The 24,758-nt window shown below is 45.7% G+C and overlaps 1 protein-coding gene across 2 annotated transcripts in view; it reads left to right on the forward strand.

Annotated features, from left to right (window-relative positions):
- LOC126297672 (microphthalmia-associated transcription factor) overlaps window positions 1-24,758 on the forward strand; it is a 349,969-nt gene that overhangs the window by 55,156 nt on the left and 270,055 nt on the right. Inside the window, exon 1 of one of the 2 annotated variants that reach the window (XM_049988777.1) lies at window positions 9,054-9,306. The exons of the other annotated variant lie outside the window; for it this stretch is intronic. Within the exon in view, the coding sequence (XP_049844734.1) occupies window positions 9,086-9,306 (221 nt within the window). The 5' untranslated portion in view covers window positions 9,054-9,085. Of the gene's footprint in view, window positions 1-9,053; window positions 9,307-24,758 lie in introns of those variants that run through there. 2 annotated transcript variants of the gene reach the window in all.

Here is a 24,758-nt window from a genome sequence, read left to right on the forward strand (position 1 = left end):
AGGATCTGCACAACCCGCAGTTAGACCTCAAGAAGGCCCAATCCCATCAACCCCCATCTCACAATTATCTTTTACTCCAACAGTCAGCACGAAACCACTAAGTGAAGGTTGATTCCTCCAAAGAAAAAGGCGGCAACGAGCCACTATTAATAATCTAGAATGAGATTTTCACTCTGCAGCGGAGTGTACGCTGATATGAAACTTCCTGGCAGATGAACTGTGTGCCGTACCGAGACTCGAACTCGGGACCTTTGCCTTTCACGGTCAAGTGCTCTACCATCTGAGCTACCCAAGCGCGACTCACGCCCCGTCCTCACAGCTTTACTTCTACCAGTATCTCGTCTCCTACCTTCCAAACTTTACGGAAGCTCTCCTGCGAACCTTTCAGAACTAGCACTCCTGAAAGAAAGGATATTGCGGAGGCTTAGCCCGCGAAAGGCAAAGGTCCCGAGTTCGAGTCTCGGTCCGGCACACAGTTTTAATCTGCCAGGAAGTTTCACTATTAATAATGTTATTTGCGTAAGTAAATAGCGCCGTAAGCGGTTTCGAACTGATAGGTTCATCTTCAGACAGCTGTTCGCAAGATACACATTTGTTTGAAGATTACGTGAGTTTTTTGATCTTTATTCCTCCTTGTGGTGAAAGATTCTTATAATGTTGGCGCCGTCGAAAGGCTTGTATAATTTTGGTGGAATAACAATGAAACCCGCCTCGATATTCATGTGTAGTATCACCCACACTGGTGTGCAAAACGGAAAGATGAAAATAACATTCGAATGATGCGTCATTGCCGAGTAACGTTGCTCGATGAAGCTTGGACCATATATAGAAAGTGCTGCTACAGTATAGTACAGAAGATAACTGAAAGAAATACGGAATGCGAAGAACAGAAATTACGTTTTTATTCGAAGACAATAATTGCACTGAAGTCACTACAATTCAGTAATGATTTTCCCCAAAACATTACAGAACAGACATGGTTATTAACAGGGTGTATAATCCTCACAGACGGCATTGCATGCTCTGCAATGTGCTCCAAAGTTGTCCATAAGGTTGGTACGGAGTGCTTGTGATACGGCATTCCATTCCTCCACCAACACGGCTGACAATTGCTTGATGTAAATAGTCTTCACGGGTTTGCCGCCGGATCGCGTTGTGCAAATTCCACGATATTTCCTCGGAGCAACTGTCCGACATTTTCAGGTGATTCAACCTTGATCGTGGCTAGGTACGACTGACGGTATCCACACACCGACGCCCCGTTTTTAGAACACGCGCACGAAGAATGCGCAGCCGCGGACATGGCTCATGCGCAATGATTTGCCATATTCAAGCTCCCTCTGCTGAAAGTCCCAGGGCGGGGTACCTAGCCACGAGCAAGGTTGAACCACCTGAAGATGTTGGACAGTTGCTCTGAGGAAATATTGTGCAATTTGCACAACGTGATCCGGCGACAAACCCGTGAAGACTATTTACAACACATCCACCGGGAAAGCTTGAAGAGTCACAACTGCTGGATGGTTGTTGGTGCAGGTGGGTGTGCTGCAATACGTTTCCCCAACACATCCCGCAGTGGTTGATGCGATTTAAGTCGGGGGAGTGGGCAGACCATCCATTCGCCGAATTTTCTCTCGTTCGAAGCCTTCTCCCACCTACGCTGTTCGATCTGGTCACGTTCGTCACCCATAAGAACGACGAGATGTGGGAACACTTGATACCCTGGAATATTGTCAAACATGTATATTTTGAAGGTTTTAGCTGAGGAAAGGCATGTTGCATCTATGACAACCCATCCTCCCTCAAGCCTCCCTCCCTTCCTCCATATGGGAGCCTGCCGCGGTGGCCTTGCGGTTCTAGGCGCTGCAGTCCGGAACCGCGGGACTGTTACGGTCGCAGGTTCGAATCCTGCCTCTGGCATGGATGTGTGTGATGTCCTTAGGTTTAAGTAGTTCTAAGTTCTAGGGGGCTGATGACCCAAGATGTTAAGTCCCATGGTGCTGAGAGCCATCCATATGGGATCTGGGGAATGAAATAACAAAAGGGGGAAAATTGGATTTCTGTAATGTTCAGCCAAACGGGACACTAGAACACTCCTGAAAAAGATCCCAGCAGAGGGCTCGGAACGAATATTGAAGCCATATTCATTTTATGAATTCAAACGTCTTTTTCTTGCTGCAATATACACTTTCTAGTCACATTAATGGAACCACCTGTCAGAAGCCTGTATAATCACATTTTACAGCGCAGACTACTACGAGACGAGCAGGAAGTGAGGCTCTGGAAGCTCAGACGGAAATGTGGAGCCATGCCGATTCCAGTGCCTGCTGCTGCGCTAGGTTCGTTGGTTCAGTATCCATGGCGCGAACAGTCCGATCGAGATGGTCCCACAGTTTATTTGTTGGGCTTAAATGCAAAGAGTTTGGTGGCCAGGGGATTATGGTAAACTCATTCTGGTGCTCTTAGATCCACACACGTCGACTGCGAGCTGGGTCACATGTTGCATTTTCGTGCTGGTAGATGCCATCGTGCTGAGGAAAAACAAACTGCATGTTGATCCACTTTGCCTTCCAGAATGACGAGATTGCCCAGGGAATGGCATTGAAAACGTTCGCCAGACCACAACGCTCATGCCTTCGGCCTGGACCCTTCCGATGATTGTTAAAGGGTGCTTGCTTTTAGACGCTCCACGCCGATGTAGCATGAAACGTTATTCATCTAAAAACGCCACCAGTCTCCAATCAGTGGACGTCCAATTGCGATATTGGCGTGAAAATTGCAGCCTTCGTCGCCGATGAACAGCAGTCATCTTGGGCGCATAAACCAGGCGCCTGCTGCGGAGAGCAGTTTTTCCGTTTCGGCATGCTTCCCCCCTTGTCCTGAAAACCAACGATCATGCCTTTATGAGGGCAGATAAACTTCTCCAATTCCGCAGGAAACTGCACATTTTCCGCACCCCCCCCCCCCCCCTCTCATCCCCCAATACGCTTTATATACCCTCCACTGCTAGCGCTGCCATTCTGCCGTGTGAGATTGGTTATTGCACGTTGATGTAGAATATACGTGGTGGTCATATTAATGTGACTGGACAGTGTAATATTTATTTACATTCTAGACGCTTTTTGTCTTTAACAACGGTAGGTGGAGCAAAACAAAATGTTCAGACACTCTATGACCAAAATGGTACGGAAACAGAGGATAACAGACTAAAGGCCGAAACACTAAATGTCTTTTTGCAATGCTGTTTCACAGAGGAAGACTGCACTTTAGTTCTTTCTCTAGATTGTCGCACAGATGACAAAATGGTAGATATCAAATATACGACAGAGGGATAGAAAAACAATTAAAATTGCTCAAAAGAGGAAAGGTCGCTGGACCTGATGAGATATCAGTTCGATTTTACGCGAAGGAACTTAACCCCCTTCGTTCACTGGTGTACCGTAAGTCTCTAGAAGAGCGTAGCGTTCCAAAAGATTGGAAAAGGGCACCCCGTTTTCAAGAAGGGACGTCGAACAGATGTGCAGAACTGTAGACCTATATCTCTAACGTCGATCAGTTGTATTTTGGAACACGTATTATGTTCGAGTATAATGACTTTTCTGGAGACAAGAAATCTATTCTGTAGGAATCAGCATAGGTTTCGAAAAAGACGATCGTGTGAAACCCAGCTCGCGCTATTCGTCCACGAGACTCAGGGGGCCATAGACACGGGTTCCCAGATAGATGCCGTGCTTCTTGATTTTCGCAAGGAATTTGATACAGTTCCCCCACAATCGTTTAATGAACAAGGTATGAGCATATGGACTATCAGACCAATTGTGTGATTGGATTGAAGAGTTCCTAGATAACGAAACGCAGCATGTCATTCTCAATGGAGACAAGTCTTCCGAAGTAAGAGTGATTTCAGGTGTGGCGCAGGGGAGTGTCGTAGGATCGTTGCTATTCACAATATACATAAATGACCTTGTGGATAACATCGGAAGTTCATTAAGGCTTTTGCAGATGATGCTGTAGTATATCGAGAGGTTATAACAATGGAACATTGTACTGAAATGCAGGAGGATCTGCAACGAGTTGACGCATGGTGCAGGGAATGTCAATTGAATCTCAATGTAGACGAGTGTAATGTGCTGCGAATACATAGAAAGGAAGATCCTTTATCATTTAACTACAATATAGCGGGTGAGCAACTGGAAGCAGTTAATTCCATAAATTATCTGGGAGTACGCATTAGGAGTGATTTAAAATGGAATGACCACATAAAATTAATCGTCGGTGAAGCAGATACAAGACTGAGATTCATTGGAAGAATCCTAAGGAAATGCAATCCGAAAACAAAGGAAGTAGGTTGCAGTACGCTTGTTCCCCCACTGCTTGAATACTGCTTACTGCTGTGGGATCCGTACCAGATAGGGTTGACAGAAGAGATAGAGAAGATCCAACGGAGAGCAGCGCGATTCTTTACAGGATCATTTAGTAATCGCGAAAGCGTTACGGAGATGATAGATAAATTCCAGTAGAAGACTCTGCAAGAGAGACGCTCAGTAGCTCGGCACGGGCTTTTGTTGAAGTTTCGAGAACGTACCTTCACCGAGGTGTCAAGCAGTATATTGCTCCCTCCTACGTATATCTCGCGAAGAGACCATGAGAATAAAATCAGAGAGATTAGAGCCCAGACACGCATACCGACAATCTTTCTTTCAACGAACAATACAAGACTGGAATAGAAGGGGAACCGATAGAGGTACTCAAAGTACCCTCCGCCACACACAGTCAGGTGGCTTGCGGAGTATGGATGTAGATGTAATATAAAAGGCATCTTCAGTGGATTGTTTTTAGTTACTCGTCTCTCGTGCCCAAGTATACGTTTCCCCTATCTGGTCATGGGTTACAGGATGCATTTCCACTTGATTTGTCAAAAATTGTCACATATTTATGTCGAGATATTCTGTTTAGTTTTCGTAAGCTGGATGATGTGAAACACTGCACTGCTAATGTGGCGAGTACTTCAGATTTACCGCGGGAGAACTGCCAACACTTTTTTTTTTTTTCAGAACACTTCATCACTTGGCGATTATTTAAGAAACACTTTTGTGACGGAAAAAATCATTCGGTTCTCTGGGATTAATCGGCAGTTGTTACCAAATCAGCAATAAAGTGTTTCACGTAATTTAGTGCACGAAACGAAATATGAAACCACGTGGGTTGCCCAGAAAGTAATGCGCCACATTTTTTTTTCAGCCAAAAATAATGGTACGAGTGAGGAACGTAATGTATGTATTATTTGAAGTGCGCCAAGTTTCCTACACGGCCGGCCGGACGTCACAAACATCCATGCCCGAGGCAGGATTCCAACCTGCGACCGTTGCGGTCGCGCGGTTGCAGACTGTAGCGCCTAGAACCGCTCGGCCACCTCGGCCGGTCCGCCACCAGGACGAGAATTGATACCGACAGGGCATATGCGCCCTTGTTTCACGCTGGAGGGCCGGCCGGTGTGGCCAAGCGGTTCTAGGCGCTTCAACCTGGAACCGCGCGACCGCTACGGTCGCAAGTTCTAATCCTTCCTCGGGCATGGGTGTGTGTGATGTCCTTAGGTTTGTTAGGTTTAAGTAGTTCTAGGGGACTTATGACCTCAGATGTTAAGTCCCATAGTGCTCAGAGCCATTTGACCATTTTTCACGCTGGAGGAAGGCCATAGAACGGGATGGAGATTACGTGAATAAATAGGGTGTGTAGATAAAACACCATTCTTTCGTGTGTGTAATTCTCATTATGTTCAATAAAGAGTTGTTGAAGAAAAAATGCGGTTTATTACTTTCTGGGCAACCCTCGTATCAACAGATCAGAGGAATCGCAGATCTGCAGAAGACAGACAGCAAAAAATCGCACGGACTAATATAATAAACAAATATTTATATACTTGGCGCCGGTGGCGACACCTACAACGTGCTGGCATGAGGAAAGTTTCCAATCGATTTCTCATACAGAAACAGCAGTTGACAGGCGTTCCCTGGTGAAACGTTGTGATGCCTCGTGTAAGGAAGAGAAATGCGTACCATAACGTTTCTGACTTTGGTGAAGGTCGGATTGTAGCCTATCGCGATTGCGGTTTATCGTAACGAGACATTGTTGCTCGCGTTGGTCCAGATCCAATGACTGTTAGCAGAATATGGAATCGATGGGTTAAGGAGGGTAATACGGAACGCCGTGCTGGATCCCAACGGCCTCGTATTACTAGCAGTCGAGATGACAGGCATCTTATCCGCATGGCTGTAACGGATCGTGCAGCCACGTCTCGATCCCTGAGTCAACAGATGAGGACGTTTGCAAGACGCAACCATCTCCACGAACAGTTCGACGTTTGCAGCAGAATGGACTATCAGCTCGATGACCATGGCTGCGGTTACTCTTGACGCTGCTTCAGAGACAGTAGCGCCTGCGATGGTGTACTGAACAACGAACCTGGATGCACATGATGGTCGCATCCGTATTTGGCGACATCGCGGTGAACGCACATTGGAAGCTTGTATTCGTCATCGCCATACTGGCGTATCACCCGGCGTGATGGTACGGGGTGCCACTGGTTACACGTCTCGGTCACCTCTTGTTCGCATTGACGGCACTTGGAACAGTGGACGTTACATTTCAGATGTGTTACGACCCGTGCTCTACCCTTCATTCGATCCCTGCTAAGCCCTACATTTCAGCAGGATAATGCACGACCGCATGTTGCACGTCCTGTTCAAAAGTGTGTGAAATCTTATGGGATTTAACTGTTAAGGGCATCAGTCCGTAAGCTTACACACTACTTAACCTAAATTATCCTAAGGACAAACAAACACACCCATGCCCGAGGGAGGACTCGAACCTCCGCCGGGACTAACCGTACAGTCCATGACTGCAGCGCCTTAGACGGCTCGGCTAAAAAGGTCCTGTACGGGCCTTTCTGGATGCAGAAAATGTTCGACTGCTGTCCTGGCCAGCACATTCTCCAGATCTCTCACCAACTGAAAACGTCTGTTCAATGGTGGCCGAGCAACTGGCTCGTCACAATACGCCAGTCACTACTCTTGATGAACTGTGGAATCGTGTGGAAGCTGCACGGGCAGCTGTACCTGTACACGCCATCCAAGCTCTGTTTGACTCAATGCCCAGGCGTATCAAGGCCTGCTGTTTTCTCAGGATCTATGCACCCACATTGCGTAATAATGTAATCACATGTCAGTTCTAATATAATACACTCGTGGAAATTGAAATAAGAACACCGTGAATTCATTGTGCCAGGAAGGGGAAACTTTATTGACATATTCCTGGGGTCAGATACATCACATGATCACACTGACAGAACCACAGGCACATAGACACAGGCAACAGAGCATGCACAATGTCAGCACTAGTACAGTGTATATCCACCTTTCGCAGCAATGCAGGCTGCTATTCTCCCATGGAGACGATCATAGAGATGCTGGATGTAGTTCTGTGGAAAGGCTTGCCATGCCATTTCCACCTGGCGCCTCAATTGGACCAGCGTTCGTGCTGGACGTGCAGACCGCGTGAGACGACGCTTCATCCAGTCCCAAACATGCTCAATGGGGGACAGATCCGGAGATCTTGCTGGCCAGGGTAGTTGACTTAAACCTTCTAGAGCACGTTGGGTGGCACGGGATACATGCGGACGTGCATTGTCCTGTTGGAACAGCAAGTTCCCTTGCCGGTCTAGGAATGGTAGAACGATGGGTTCGATGACGGTTTGGATGTACCGTGCACTATTCAGTGTCCCCTCGACGATCACCAGAGGTGTACGGCCAGTGTAGGAGATCGCTCCCCACATTATGATGCCGGGTGTTGGCCCTGTGTGCCTCGGTCGTATGCAGTCCTGATTGTGGCGCTCACCTGCACGGCGCCAAACACGCATACGACCATCATTGGCACCAAGGCAGGAGCGACTCTCATCGCTGAAGACGACACGTCTCCATTCGTCCCTCCATTCACGCCTGTCGCGACACCACTGGAGGCGGGCTGCACGATGTTGGGGCGTGGGCGGAAGACGGCCAGCTTCATGGGGACGGTTGCGAATGATCCTTGCCGATACCCCAGGAGCAACAGTGTCCCTAATTTGCTGGGAAGTGGCGGTGCGGTCCCCTACGGCACTGCGTAGGATCCTACGGTCTTGGCGTGCATCCGTGCGTCGCTGCGGTCCAGTCCCAGGTCGACGGGCACGTGCACCTTCCGCCGACCACTGGCAACAACATCGATGTACTGTGGAGACCTCACGCCCCACGTGTATAGCAATTCGGCGGTGCGTCCACCCGGCCTCCCGCATGCCCACTATACGCCCTCGCTCAAAGTCCGTCAACTGCACATACGGTGACGTCCACGCTGTCGCGGCATGCTACCAGTGTTAAAGACTGCGATGGATCTCCGTATGCCACGGCAAACTGGCTGACACTGACGGCGGCGGTGCACAAATGCTGCGCAGCTAGCGCCATTCGACGGCCAACACCGCGATTCCTGGTGTGTCCGCTGTGCCGTGCGTGTGATCATTGTTTGTACAGCCCTCTCGCAGTGTCCGGAGCAAGTATGGTGGGTCTGACACACCGGTGTCAATGTGTTCTTTTTCCATTTCCAGGAGTGTATATTTATCCAATGAATACCCGTTTATCATCTGCATTTCTTCTTGGTGTAGCAATTTTAATGGCCAGTAGTGTTGTAGTTTGAAGACGAACGTGATGCAGTGTAATAACTCAGAAGTTTTTACCTTCAGCGACTTTAGTGTGGTATGTTGTCCGTAGTGAGCTTGTTTCCGAGTTTAGGCTCGAGTAGTGAGCTCCAAGTATTCCGAAATACCATAATAATTTGGGCGCCGCAGCCGAAATTTTCCGATCGTTCGGAGTCTGTTGTTGCTTAGGGCTGTTGCCGCCTGTCAGGTTAAATTATAGGCAGAGTCTCTCGGATAAAATTAAAGTATCCGGGCGGAGAGTTTTGACGAGGCAAGGATGGCAGAAATAGCCGTGACGGTGCGCGCGCAACGGCGGCGCGTTCTGGGCGCAGTCGGCGCTGGGCAGTGCGAGCGCGACCGCGGCGCGGCATGGAGGCGACGCCGGCGCACACGCAGCGGCAGCTCAGCGAGTTCCAGGAGATCATCCGGCGCATGGACTCCGTGCTGGCGCCGCGCGCGAATTCGGTGCGCGTCAACATCGGCATCGACGAGGACCTCAAGATGATCCTCGACATGGACCCCAGCATCATGGACGCCACCACCCCGGCCGTCACGGAGCCCGCCGCCGTCGCGCCGCCGCGTCCCACCTGGTAAACAAACCGCCACGGGATTCTGCCAGTGCCGGCGAGAGCCGATATGCGTGTGCTCCCTATCACCACTACCTGCGCTGTCGCAATCTTTTTTTCAGGTCACGAGAACTGCTTTACGAATTAAATAACGTGTTGCGTCACAGCGGGTAGTTGGATTGGTAGTTGGTTGTTTGGGGAAGGAGACCAGACAGCGTGGTCATCGGTCTCATCGGATTAGGGAAGGATGGGGAAGGAAGTCGGCCGTGTCCTTTCAGAGGAACCATCCCGGCATTTGCCCGGAGTGATTTAGGGAAATCACGGGAAACCTAAATCGGGATGGCCGGACACAGGATTGAACCGTCGTCCTCCCGAATGCGAGTCCAGTGTCTAACCTCTGGGCCACCTCACTCGGTTGTTGCATTGTAGTGCAATGACTGTGTGGATTGGGAACTGTTCCTGAGCAGAAAGCGACAAATTGGATTTAAAAGCCACTGAATGGCAGTATTAGTATGTCATTAATTACATAATTACCGTTTCGATTGCACAAAGATATTATGGTAACGTTATGACAACATCCCTCTCCTAAAATGCGAAGTAAACAAGCACGAACTTGACACTTCAGTTCAAATGGTTCTGAGCACTATGGGACTTAATTGCTGTGATTATCAGTCCCCTAGAACTTAGAACTAATTAAACCTAACTAACCTAAGGACATCACACACATCCATGCCCGAGGCAGGATTCGTACCTGCGACCGTAGCGGTCGCGCTTCCAGACTGTAGCGCCTAGAACCGCTCGGCCACTCCGGCCGGCGACACTTCAGTACTCAGGTCTGATTGTTTCCTGGAAAGTGACTTATTACGCTGTGTTTTTATCTGTATTTTAAACAGAGACTCTCGAAAGAGGATACCTAACGTGTGTGTGGAAACGATTAAAAAGGATTTCGAAATACGGGGATACCTGTTCAACCGCCCATAAAGGTATTTATCTCTGAAACTCTATATTTGCACACTTCAGAAGCACGAATCACCGAAGGAATTATATCGCGTAACGTATAGTTACCACCACCACATTAGCAACTCATAAATGAGGTGCTACTTGGCAAAAAGCCAAACTGTTGGAAAGATATCGTGCAACACCTCCAGCTGCTGTTTATCTTCTTATTGTGCAACCAGTTTCGGCCAAAGACCGTTATCCGGCACAATTTCTGCTGTCGGAAAGAGTTACATAAATAAATAAACTGTCAATATAATATTATTTTTTATATGTTTATATACCCCTTGCTATTAACACAAATTTGTGCTGAATAATAGTCTTTTATATAAGCCGACCGCACAATAAAGAATAAACTGAACAGCAGTCTAAGGTGTTGCGTGTTATTTCTAGAATTTATAAAAGCTGTGGAATACAATCGACAACAGCTTAAAAGCTTAATATTTGCTTGAAACTGTGTATGTTCACACTTGCAGTACCGTAACACAGTCATATTTCCAAAAATAGAAATTGGTATATTGCCTTACGTTCATCCCTTATTCCTTAACGAATTGGAAGTGTGGAGGTTCGGTCATCACGGTGTGTGGACATGCTTCATTATTTTCTGTGTGCCGCACTGCAGTATTCCAGTATCAAAAGCCTCAGTCATCACATTTTTCTTTTTGCAACGAGTTATCCCATTCTCGTAATCTCTTGCAAGTCCACCTTTACACTTACATGACGTGTAATTGAAGAACGTACCACGACACAAGAACTCCTAGTTTGGGGAATATGACTATGTGACTATGGCATACGTTAATCATTACGATTCAAGAAAATGTTTAGTTTTTGCCAAATAATGCCTCATTTTTGACTAACTCTAAGCGAAATTGTTCCTTCGACGACTTCTGCATTTTTAGCCTTTAGGTGACCTGTCAAACAGTGATTGTGCAGTGTTATAGAGAAATGACTTTGATGGGCCGTAGAACATATATTTATAACGTTAAAATCGGTTTTATCCGTTCGGGGAAGGGTACTTACCTTCTCAGATAACTTGTCATCAAGAAATAATTTATCGATTTTTTTATCAGTTTGAAACTTATAAATTTTATGTAGTGCTTTCTACTGGTTTCTATAGTAATTCCGTCAAGGATATTAGCCTATGCGAGCTTCCAGTAGACCTAACGTGAGATACTGTTGTGTCATACTGTGTGATTCACCATTAATGAGCAGGCTCGTCAAGGGTTCACCCCAGGAGCGCGAAGTGCTGAAACTTTGTCCTCTGCACTCCGGAGGAGCCTTTTTCAAATTCTACTGCAACCATTTCAGTCTAGGCGCATAATATATACTGTGTCGCTGTGAACGAATGCTGGGTTGATTCTTCAACTCCGGAGGCGGCTATTTGGTTTGTGTCTGTTTTAAAAGTAATCCATCTTTGAGAGTGCTTTAGATTAGATTTTGAAGCGAAAATAACAAAGGAAGAAGTTGAAAGAGGCATCCACAAATGGAAAAGAGATGTGAAATGCTCGTAGTTTTACAGGCACATTGCAAGAATAACTAAAATTTGCCATCTGCCTGAAGTCACAAAATTCCTTAATAGGAAATCATAAAGTATCGTTAATGTAGAGAACAGAATGTTTCCTTCATTATGATAAAGCTTTCGTGGCAGTCGGTAGGGTCACAATTTGTTGACCGTATCCTTAAATTTTTTAAATACGAAGTGTAATCCAGACTCCTCAGGCGTTTACGTATTTTAACGTAACTATCCTTTTTGACTTCAGCAATAATAATAATAATAATAACGTAGTGGCATAGGTGAACAACGGTTTCCTTATTGCCTGTCACTAAATCATTATTATTATTATTATTATTATTATTATTATTATTATTATTATTATTCCTGCTGAAGTCAAAAGATAGTTAGGTTAAAATAATAGTAATAATGATGATGATGATGATTTTAGTGACAGGCGATAAGGAAATCGTTCTTCATCTATGCCACTACGTTATTATTATTAAAACAGAATACAGTGTACATTCTTTCAGACAGCGTGATAACGACGGTGCTCGGAAACTGACCACACTGATAAGTTTGGCCGGTCGGGGTGGCCGAGCAGTTCTAGGCGCAACAGTCTAGAACCGCGCGACCGCTACGGTCACAGGTTCGAATCCTACCTCGGGCATGGATGTGTATGATGTCCTTAGGTTATTTAGGTTCAAGTAGTTCTAAGTTCTAGGGGACTGATGACCTCAGAAGTTAAGTCACATAGTGCTCAGAGCCATTTTTTTTATAAGTTTGAGTAACAAGTTTATCACATTCTGAATGATAGCGACTGTTACAACTGTTAGTTACTTCGTGTGCTGTAACTGCTTGCTATCACATTTGTTGTTTACGCGCTGTTTTGGTCATCCACCAGTTGCCAGCGGAATCGTCAACTTTCGTTCTGAAGAATAGTTCCTTCTGCCGTAGAGTCTGATAAAGTAACTGAAGTAGTTCGAAGAACGTGCGGCGCAGAGGTACCTGAGTGTCGGTACGTGGTGCTTAACAATAGCGAAGGCAGCGCGTCGCAGTGATTTCTTCCAAGAATCCGGCGGCCCGGTGGCACCTTAGCGCGTCGTGAGCTGTGCTTCGCTGCCAAGACGGCAGCCGCGCAGTAGGTTTCCTGTGTTGCAGAACCGCTCCTCATGACTTCCGGTATTCGTCGCTGACAAACGTCTCGGCTGGTTCCGTCTGCATTGCGGTCGTGTGTGGCAGACGAGATCAGTGCCTAATATAAACGTTGATAAAGCGAATCTGCTACGAAGAATTCAACAAGTTGTAGAGTAGTGGCGCAGATTTTACTACCTCGCTGTAAGGACTGGGCGTCCCCCTCCTCTCCCCCTCCCCTCCCCTCCCCCTACCCTCCACCCCTCCCCCCCCCCTCTCGCACCACAATGCAATGCCACCGCAAACGCAGTGGCCTGGTTTGCTTACAGACTTCATAAAAATTACGTGTGCCACTCGCGAGTATTCTTTCAGATTTGTTACCGCACGGCGAAAGTTGCTTACGTAGCTTCGGCCTTGAGACATGACTGCAGAGCGGCGTTCTTTCAAAGGTCAACTTATTAGCGGAAAATGCGCACAACACACTGCTCTGTACCTTCAGGGCTCCTCCCTCGTTTTCCGGGGATTCACACACACACACACACACACACACACACACACACACACACACACACACACACTCTTGCGCGATGTAGCACAGAACCTTCTGCTTTGCAGCGAAATTAGCGTATTATTCAGTTGATATTAGGTTGGTGCTTGAGTTCCTAGCGTTTTTGTTTTGTATGTTGGTATTCCGGTTGCTATTGGTTTATTTACGATAGTCCTTTTTTATTTGTAGTTCACTGCTGCTATTTGAGTTTACATGCTGTAACTCTGTCTTTTCGAGGTACTGGGTGGAGCTGTGGACGCTAGAAAATGCAGTGCCAAGTAGTGTAATCAGAACATTTCCGACATATTATTCTGTCTGAGTTCAGTAGAGGGTGACAGCAGCAGAGGTAGCCATAAGCGTTTGCACCATTTGTAGGGATAGACTGTTGGACAGAGCACAGCAAGAAAATGGATTTCTCGTTTGAAGAAGGATCATTTTGACATCAGCGACTCCCACGTTCAGGAAGACCTTCTGGGTTTTATGAAGACCGTATATCTACATCTATATCCATACTTCGCAAGCGGTGTGTGGCGGAGGGTACCTTGAGTACCTCTCTCGGTTCTCCCTTCTATTCCAGTCTCGTATTGTTCGTGAGAAGAAAGATTGTCGGTATTCGTCTGTGTGAGCTCTGATCTCTCTGATTTTATCCTCATGGTATCTTCGCGAGATATACGTAGGAGGGAGCAATATACTGCTTGACTCCTCGGTGAAGGTATGTTCTCTAAACCTCAACAAAAGCCCGTACCGAGCTACTGAGCGTCTCTCCTGCAGAGTCTTCCACTGGAGTTTGTCTATCATCTCCGTAACACTTTCGCGATTACTAAATGATCCTGTAACGAAACGCGCTGCTCTGCGTTGTATCTTCTCTATCTCTTCTATCAACCCTATCTGGTACGGATCCCACACTGCTGAGCAGTATTCGAGCAGTGGGCGAACAAGCGTACTGTAACCTACTTCCTTTGTTTTCGGATTGCATTTCCTTAGGATTCTTCCAATGAATCTCAGTCTGGCATCTGCTTCACCGACGATCAACTTTATATGATCATTCCATTTTATATCACTCCTAATGCGTACTCCCAGATAATTTATGGAACTAACTGCTTCCAGTTGCTGACCTGCTATATTGTAGCTAAATGTTAAGGGATCTTTCTTTCTATGTATTCGCAGCACATTACACTTGTGTACATTGAGATTCCATTGACATTCCCTGCACCATGCGTCAATTCGCTGCAGATCCTCCTGCATTTCAGTACAATTTTCCATTGTTACAACCTCTCGTTATACCACAGAATCATGCGCAAAAAGCGTCAGTGAATTTCCGATGTAATCTCCAAGGTCATTTATGTATATTGTGAATAGCAACGATCCTACGACACTCCCCTGCGACACAAACGCATTAATCTACAATGATTCACGTCAGTGTATGCCGGAACTGGCAGATGTGATGAACTGTGGTCATTCCACCTCGTGCGACATTCGCATGCAATGGGGAAGGTTCAAAAATCGAGTGTATGGGTAATGCATGCTCTAAGCCAAAATCTCACAAATCAGTGGGTGGCCGTATGTGCATCCGTGCCTGCTCGTCATCAGTAACATCGACAATTCCTATCCTGTATCGTTACTGGTGTCGAGAAGTGGTGTCTGTATGTTAACACGAGGAACAGAAATTAATAGTTGAGCCCATACAAAGCAGAAACTCTCGTACAAAGAACTGCGCGCATCCACAAAAGATAATGTTATAAATCTGGTGGAATATCGATGGTGTGGTGATGCTTCCCCGAGGTGTAACCATCAGTGCTGACTTTCATGGTCAACAACTGAGTAGTCTTGCAGCCGCAGTCCAAGAACAACGACCAAGAAGACTGCTTGAAGTGATGCTACTCCACGATATCGTCCGCACGCATTCTGCTAGACTGCCAAAAAACACTATACACGATGTGGGTTGGGAAGTCATTCCGCACCCACCTTGTTCGCTTGATATTGCTCCCTCAAATTTTCACCTTTTCCTTTCTCTATCGAACAGCCTTCAAAGAACTTCGTTTCCAGATGAAAATGTGCTCCGAATGTGCCTAGGAGAGTTCTTGGTTCAAAACCAAGTGATTCCTACAGTCGCGAAATCGGAAAGTTCAAAAAAATGGTTCAAATGGCTCTGAGCACTATGGGACTAATCAGACCCCTAGAACTTAGAACTACTTAAACCTAACTAACCTAAGGACATCACACACATCCATGCCCGAGGCAGGATTCGAACCTGCGTCCGTAGCAGTCGCACGGTTCCGGACTGCGCGCCTAGAACCGCGAGACCACCGCGGCCGGCATCGGAAAGTTACCCCAGCGTTGGCAGACTTGTAAATAGTGGAGGAGGCTATATTATTGATGATTAAAATCTCTGTTATGTGTATCTGCTGTGTTTATTAAACTTATGGAAAAACTGTATGAACTTATGCAGCAACCCATTACATTAGTAGATTCACACTAAAACGGCTAGATTATTCTTTTATCTGTTTTCTCTTCTCTGTGTCTAAAAGGCCTCAGGATTCTTTCTAATTCATTGCGATGGCTTTTTAATGATGGTACCGTCATTGCTGGGTATGTGATGAGAGTGCTTCATGTAATGTAAGGGAGAGGAAACTTTTGTAGGCTGTTCTAAATAATGTTATTGTATCATGTTCATCGTTAATTTGTTGTGATTATACTTTTTTGTAATCCATTAGCCAGATTATATTCTTGTAACAATTCAAAACTAGGTGGCGCAGTGGTTAGCACAAGGGATTTGCATTCGGGGCGGGGGGGGGGGGGGGGACGGTTCAAAGGTTCGTCCAGTCATTCAGATTCAGATTTAGGTTTTCTGTGATTTCCCTAAATCTCTTCAGGCAAATGCCGGATGCTTCATTTGAAAGGACACGGCCGATTTCCTTCCCCATCCTTGACACAATTCAAGCTTGTGCTACATCTCTAATGGCCTCGATGTCGACGGTACGTTAAACCCTAATCTTCCTTTCATCCATCCATCCATCCAGCCTTCTTCCTCGATCAAGGAGCCATTCGAGAACCGTTGTGTGAACACAGTCGCCCTTGTAAAGTCTCTTTCCCCTCCAAATGTTCTTTCAGCTTTACCGAAAGGTAATTTCATGATGCATGATTTGGACTTCCCGATCAGCTTCACCTACATCTGTTCAGCCTCGATCAAATTGTTGGCACAATTCGATTATGGCTGGACGCGACATTACATTTGATCCGTATACCGTCAGAATTTCACTGCGAATCTGTGTGCAATTTAGACGTTTTCCCCCAAGAATCGTACTGTCCCGCCCACTTCAACTCTGAAGTACGTTTCCATTTGCCGCGCCGTTTCGCTCGCACATTGTGATGCACCTGTTATTCGTACTGCAGGAGAACTGTCTCTGCAGAAAACCCGGAACATTCACTCTCTTCTGACAGTGTGCCACTCTTCTTGCGCAGTGGTCTTAGACGGAGACGACGTGTGTAACTTAATTTCTGAAGTTCGTATATGTATAAAGTCTGCAACGGGACACATGAATACTGCACGCTTCACGTATGTCTTGGCACTGGATTCTTGTCCTGTCGACATCGAGATCGTCAAGAGACGGTTCGAATGTAGTGATTATCATAGTTGCTGTAAATTGCCTTTAACACAGCACACGCACTGATTTACATGATAGTTCCTGCAGAACGGAAACGGCATGTGTACTCACTTGGGTACCTATTGAAACAGTTATCTACATGTGCTGGGAATTAGTCAAGGAACTTCAGGAACCCCCTGTATGTGGATGTTGCTCGTACACCAGAAAAAATGTTAGTCACCACCAGGACACCTCACATCATGTAACAGCTCAAACACCCATCAGTGGATAGGCGACGTCATGTCTTGGCCGTTTTCAACCGTATCTGGAGCGAGGGTGAGTCTCATCTCAGTGGCGAGAAAGCGTGATCTTTTCGGGACTAAAACGGGGTTAGCACACCCTTGAGCGGGACAGATATGGCCCAATTCGTCTTACTAATGTTCTCTGAAAGTTGATCGAATGTATGGTGAGCTGGTGGCTGTGTTGGTACCTTGAGTCTACGGGTTTTTTTTGTCTCTGTTCCAGGGCCGTTGTAAAACTGATAATTCAGTCTGTCTGGAGTCTGCAGTCTCATTTTGCCCTTAGTCAACAGCTTATCGCTTCGACTTGCAAAAGGCTTATGACGCCGTGAGGCGTCATCACATCGTTGTTACCCTACATGAGTGAGGTCTCCAGGGCCAGGTCCCAATTTTTGTCCGGAACTTATTGCACACCCTACTTTCCGAGTTCTAGTTGATGTTTCCCGCTGTACTCCCCATGTACAAGTAAATGGAGTCCCACCTATTGAGTGTCCACCTTTTCCTAGTGACTATTAGTGATCAAGCGGCAGTTGTGGTGTCCACCCTTTCACCCTCCACGAATACTGACGATTTTTACATTCACTATTGCTCGTCCACTGTGGGTGTTGCTTTAAGCCAACTGCAGGGTGCCATACGGAAGGTGCAGTACTGGACTCTCACCCATGGATTCCAGTTTTCAACTTGCAATACATGCGCCATGCACTCGTGCCACCATTGTACTGTCCTTCCATAACCCTAACTCTGCTTTGACGACCAGTTGCTCAATGTGGTGGAGTCTGGTCGCTTTCTGGGACTGATCTACAATGCCCAGTTGACTTGGCTTTCCTATCTTAACTTACTTAAGTATATTTGCTGTTCCCACCTTAACACTCTTAGCTGCCTCAGTAACACCAGCTGGGGCGCAGACTGCTTAGCACCTTACAAAGCTCTGAGCTTGTCTTGCCCTGATCGTGGGAGTCTGACATGTAGTTCGGTATCACCTTTAGCATTGTGGATGCTAGATCTGATACACCATTGTGGGGTCTGATTTGCTACAGATGCCTTTCGAGCCAGTCCTGTGAATAGCCTATTCATGGACGCTGATGTTCCTCCACTACACATCACGTGACAACTACTGCTTTTCAAAATATGATACACATTCACTGCTCCCCTGAATATCCGAACTATCATGTCCTTTCTCCTGGCAGGGAGGTCCTTCTTCCACAACTGAAGTCCAGGACTGGAGTCAAGACTGCAATTTGCATACAGTGTGTCTGCTCTGAACTCCAACTAGCCCCACTGTTGTCTCTTGCCCTCCTAGTGTTTACCCTGCCCTCGGATCTGTCTCGACCTATGCTTTGGACGAAAAGACTATTAACCGTATAGTTTTTCGCTAGCTGTCACTGGCCAGGATGCATTTCAAAGGTTTGGAAGTGGTGCACAATGACAGCTCTGCAGTCTTCAGGTGAACCGATTTTGCCTACACATTTACAGGGTGCAGTGAATAACGCTCCCTACAAAACGAATGTAGTGTATTCACTGCAAAATTGGTGGCCATTACTTGTGCGCTCAGTCATATTTGTTCTTGCACCAGAGAGACGTTCTTGATCGGCAGTTACTCTGTGAGTAATTTTCAGGCTATTGATCAGTGCTATCCTCGACAGTCACGGTCGTGACTATTCAGGACCTCCTTTCTGACCTCCATCAAGCTGGACGGTTGGTTGTCTTTATTTGGACATCAGATCAAATTGGAATCCTGCTGACCAGTTGGCTACCAGCATGCTGACTTCGGAGATGGGAGTATCGGAACTGGACATTCAGTCAACTCTATGCCGTCAGTTCTTGGAGGCTTGGAACACAGATTGGTGTGCCCTGGTTTTTCTGAGCAAACTGCGAACAATTAAAGTGACCACGACTATGTGTCAGTGTTCCCTTCATATTTCTCGCAGAGAATGTTGTTCTATATTGAATTTGCTTTGACCACACGTGGCTGACACGTTGCCACGTACGACGACGTGAGCATCTGTCTCACAATGTATGGTGCCCATATGATGATGGCCCACATATATGATGTCCTACTGTATTGTCCTAAATTGGCCATTTTACAACGAAACCTTGAACTTGCTGACACTCTGCCTCTGGTGCTGGCGGATGACGCTGTAGTGGCTGATCTGGCTTTACGTTTAGTTCATACCCTTCCATCAACTGCTCCTACCCAGGCGGCCCATGGCTGCCCTTGCTCTGTGGTCCAGCCTGGCTCCTGCCCTTCCCACGTTTTTAATTCAACTGATTCTTTTACGCCTGTCGTTAGTTCAGTGTGTCGTCGTCGTCTTTCCTGAGATTTTATCAATTGGTTATTGTTGTTAGTTTTCTTGTGGTAGTGTAATGGAGGATGAGGAAGCGCCGGTCGAGGAGTGCGCCTCTCATTGCATACCATGTCCCGGGGGCCTCTAGCTGCTTTCAACTCGCCCACCTTATCGCTCTTACTTCTACGGGTCGGTCCACAGCTTGCCCAATACCCATTGTGAGTATATAGAAGAAATAACAAAACGTGATTGCTGAGAATGTTGGATTATGCACCCTAATTCACGTTCACGGTATTTTCTGTCGGGTTTGAAACCGATTTTCACTGAGAGCGCGACACTCTCCTCCGGTTTCTACCGACTAGGATCTGTTTACGACCACTGTTCGTACGTCGCGTTACTTGGCTGCGAGAAATACACCATTCTTCGCAGACACGTTGAGCAAACCGGGCGGCTTTACTAACGGTGTGGTCATGAACACTAACTTTAAAGTGAGGCCAACTATCGCCTAAATTCTACATTTTGAAAAAAAAAGTTCTTTGTTCACTTACTATGGTAACATTTGCAGAAGGATTGACAAATATTTAAGTTCTGAAAACGTAGTTCCGCCCTACTTCATTTCTAGAAGTAAAGGCCAGAGTTTCAGGCACAGGGAAAAGTCTAGATTTTCTGTAGTATATCACATTACATGTGATAGGCGCAATTCTAGGTAAATCGGCCAAACCGGAAGAAATTTTGTGATATTAGTAACCCAGGCTCCAAATCAGCGCTAAGTGCCCACCTACAGGAAACTGGGCATTCAGTTACATCTCTCCCCTCTTATCGTGAGATACTGCATCGAGAAAGCAAGAGCAGTACACTTAATATTTTGGAGTAATTGGAAATTTATCGCTCGTGAAATATTACACAGACGGATTTACGCGGTAGAAACCTTTTCGCTACTTTTGATTGTTTAAATAGGTTGTTTATTGGTTCATAGAAGCATATTGTTTATGCATTGCTTTAGATGTCAGCATATTCATCCCCTTGCATTTTGGCGTATTAGTTGAGCAACTCTGTATTGCCACTTTCCATCCTTCTCGTCGGCACACACGAACCGGCGCTCCGTATCTGTGCGCATGCGCAGTTGCCCGCTGGGTCTCCTACCAGCGTTCTGCCAGTCTAGTTCAGTTTGATGCCGAGTTCCCTCCCGGAGCAGTCTACGGATAAGGTATGTGTTAAGCCTTGGTTCTTTCGTATTTGGCTCCTTCTGGAAGTTAGGCTACGTTTATTTGAGTGTATGTATTCGAATGTTCTTACGGCACCTACGGTTTTTCCGATTTCTTCCGTTTTTCATAGTTGCTGAGATACGCCCTTATTTTTTAGGTTGCTTTCGGGCTAAGCCATTTTAACTTAGACCAATGCTTACAGCCAGTACTTATTTTTATTGCTTTGACGATAAACTGTGGAGCTGTCTATAATCGTTGTTCCTGTGTACGGTCATGATTTAAGAGATATTGTTAGCACACTACTCCTAGCGGCCGTATGTGAACATGCGCGCGTATTTAAAAAAAAACTGGTTGTTTCGAAGAGTAAATGCGTTGTTCCTCCAGTGTACAGATCACCCAGTGATGCTTTTTAAGAATACGAAACTGTTCGTGGTCTTTCAGTAAAGGAGTAGTCGCCGGCGTGCCCAGACACGATAGCTTCTTTCTGCCGTTTTCGTCGACACATCTTCCCGAGCTGAGTGCGTTCAGCCGACTGACACGTACGAGTACACACCAATGCCACGACTTCTGCTGTGAAGCATCGCATTACCGTCAGGTACCGGCTCTACACAACCTACAGCTATTCAGGGCGACGAGTACGTTATTTTAGGGAGGTAACTGATGTTTAAAATGCAAGAATGGGAACTGTAATCTTTCTGTGGCCCGGGGACCTCTTGATGGTTCCATTACTAACGTTTTCAGAAGGACTGGCAAACATTTCAGTTCTAAAAACTTAGTTCCGACCTACTTCATTCTTAGAAATAATAGCCAGAGGCTCCCTCAGTCACAGGGAAGACTCTAGATTTGAAAGTTAAAAATCTTCGGAAGTATATTGCATTGCATGTGATGGGCGAAGTTCCCATGTAAATCGGTCGAACAGGTAGAAATTTTAAGACACGCTTTAAGGAGCACACCATCAACCCAGGCTTCAAATCAGCCTTAAGTACCCACGTACAGGAAAGTGGGCTTTCATTTGCGTTCTCCCTTCTTATCTTCAGATGTTGCATCAAGAAAGTAAGGGTAATACACCTAATAGAATTGGAAATTCATTGGTCATTAAAAAAAAAATCCTGATGAAACAAAGCACAGACGGATTTCCAACATAGAAACTTTTTTTTCTGATTTCAGTTTTTTAACTAAGTAGTTAATTGGTTCCTTGAAGCATATTGTTTATGCATTGCCTTTAGATGTCAGTCTATTCATCCTCTTGCTTCTTGGTGGATTATTTTAGCAACATTGAACAACCATGGGCACCCACATCGTAGTTTGTAAGTGGAGGGGGTGGCGGCTACACTGAGGGTATATAATATTTATTTATGGAGTATTTTTGATATTTTGGAAGACGAATGATGACTTTTAAGTAGCCATAAAATGTTCCTTTTCCGATCTGGTTAAAAACGTGCATAATGCCGACTTTTACATAATTTTTTCGGAAGAAAAACACCTGACTACATTATATATGAGGTCGGGGGCGACCACAGTTGCCTCCGGGTATGGGCGACCTTTCCATTCTTCTAGTCAGCACATACTAATCGGCCCTTCCGTAACTTTGCGCATGCGCCGTTTCCATTCTTCTAGTCAGCACATACTAATCGGCCCTTCCGTAACTTTGCGCATGCGCCGTTTCCCGTGGCGTCTCAAGAGCGTTTTGCCAGTCTAGCGTGGTTTGGTGCCGGAGGAGGCTGCGAACTGGGTACGTGTTCTGCCTTAAGTGTTCCTTCTGGAAGTTAAGCTATGTTTATTTGACTCTGTTTATTGGAATCGTCTTACGGCACCTGCGGTTTTTCTGATTTCTTCCGTTTTTCATAGTTACTGAGTACACCCTTTTTTTTTATAGGTAGCACTTTGGGCCTAATCATTTTAACTTGGTCCACTGTATATAGCGAGTTACTTATTTTTATTGCTTTGACAATGAACGATGGGACTTGGCTATAATTGTTTTTCGTGTATACTACAATGATTTAGAAGATAGTGTTAGTACATTATTCCTAGCTATCATATGTAGGCATGAGGACGTATTTTTAAAAATTTTAAAAACCGGTTACTCCAGAGAGTAATTATGTTATTCCTCCGGTCTACAGATTACTCGATGATGCGTTTTAAGAATGCGAAACCGGTTGTGATCTCTCAATAAAGGTGTGGTCACGAGCATGCCTAGACACGATAGCTGCTTTTTTGTGCCTTTCTCGTCAACTTGTATTACTGAGCTGGTAACGTGTAACCGAATGACACGAACACGTACACACCAAAGCCATGACTTCAGCGGTGGAGCGTCACATTACCATTCAGCACCGGGTCTACACACCCTGCAACTATACAAAGCGACGAGTATGTTAAATGAACTTTGAGCGAGAAGACCCAGTGCATTTGTTTTTACATGAACTTTTAACTTTTCAGATTATGTGGTCGTGGTTTCTGTACTAAATGTGTGTGATTATAAGGAGTAATGCGTTTTCAGCTTTCTGTGTGGCTTTCTCTCGAGAGTACCGCCATGCGTGGTACCAGTATTTTCTCGTGAATCTTTAATTTTGTTCTATTTGGCGCTCGAAGATATTTGTGCTGGAATCTTAACAATCATACAAGCCTTACTTCAGATTCCCCAGTTTCGGTAGACATAAAGTCTTGACAAGGCTTTCAAAATTGCGATGGCTCCCCTTCATAATTACCTCCATTTTTTTTTTTTTTTTTTTTTTAAATAACGGTCATCCCTACATTTGTCTGTCGTAACTGATCATTTTGATTATTTGTGTGTGTGTGTGTGTGTGTGTATGTGAGAGAGAGAGAGAGAGAGAGAGAGAGAGAGAGAGAGAGAGAGAGAGAGAGAGAAGAGAAGAGAAATACCAAATTGCACCTATGTTCGTAGTCAAAGTTAACCTGTAGATTTTCCTACAAGTGGCTGCATAAAGTTACGTAGGGACTTTAGAAATTGAGTTGCGTATTGTCAGGAGAGAGAGCACATGTACCGGAGGTTCAGCATACACAATTCCGCTGCGGCACGGATAACAGGTGCATCATAGCGTGCGATTGATATGGCGCGACAGCTGGCTTAATCCAGAGTTCAAGTGCGCGGCACGGTTAGATTCTTGTGGCTAAAACTGCACACAGATTCACCCTGAAAGTCTGACGATGTATGGACGAAATGAAATTTCGAGTCTAGCTGTAGTGAAATGGTACCAAAAACCTGACCAATCATCGTGAGTGATGCTGACTGTAAAGGAAAGCCATGAACATCGACCACAGACGACAGTGTCCAGAGGCCCTATTCTATATCGTTCATACCGACCGGTACGAATAAAACTAGCAACAATCGTCTTCATTCTCTAGCTTGTCACAAGTATTTATCTGCGATCGAATCCTTAACAACAGTAGACAGAGATTAAAGGTTCCCGCCACAATATTTTCAACTATACCACCATATATGAAACATTTTGATTCACCAGATGCATGTTATAAACTACAACAAACTTCTATAGCTGCACTCGCCACACGTCCTCGAAAAGGTGATTTTTTTTAAAATTTTGTGTTTATGAACCAAGTCGCCGATGTATCATATAGGAAAGTAGGCTACTTCATCATTTGGATCTCTAGGAACCAGCTGCAATCACATTCTCTGCATATCCTTATTCTTTGACACTCTCTTAAACAATTTTTTGCTTCAGGGAGATGTGTTCCGTCTATGCAACTAATTGAAGGCAGTTTATTCCCATACGCGTTTCACTTCTTTTATTTGTGAAGCATCATCACGAATAAAGGAAGCGAAATGCGTATGGCAATTAACAAACTGCCTTCAATTATGAAACTTCTGGCAGATTAAAACTGTGTGCCGGACGGAGACTCGAACTCGCGACCTTTGCCTTTCGCGGGCAAGTGCTCTACCAACCGTCCTCACAGCTTT

Source organism: Schistocerca gregaria, chromosome X (assembly GCF_023897955.1).
Source record: "Schistocerca gregaria isolate iqSchGreg1 chromosome X, iqSchGreg1.2, whole genome shotgun sequence".
NCBI lineage: Eukaryota > Metazoa > Arthropoda > Insecta > Orthoptera > Acrididae > Schistocerca > Schistocerca gregaria.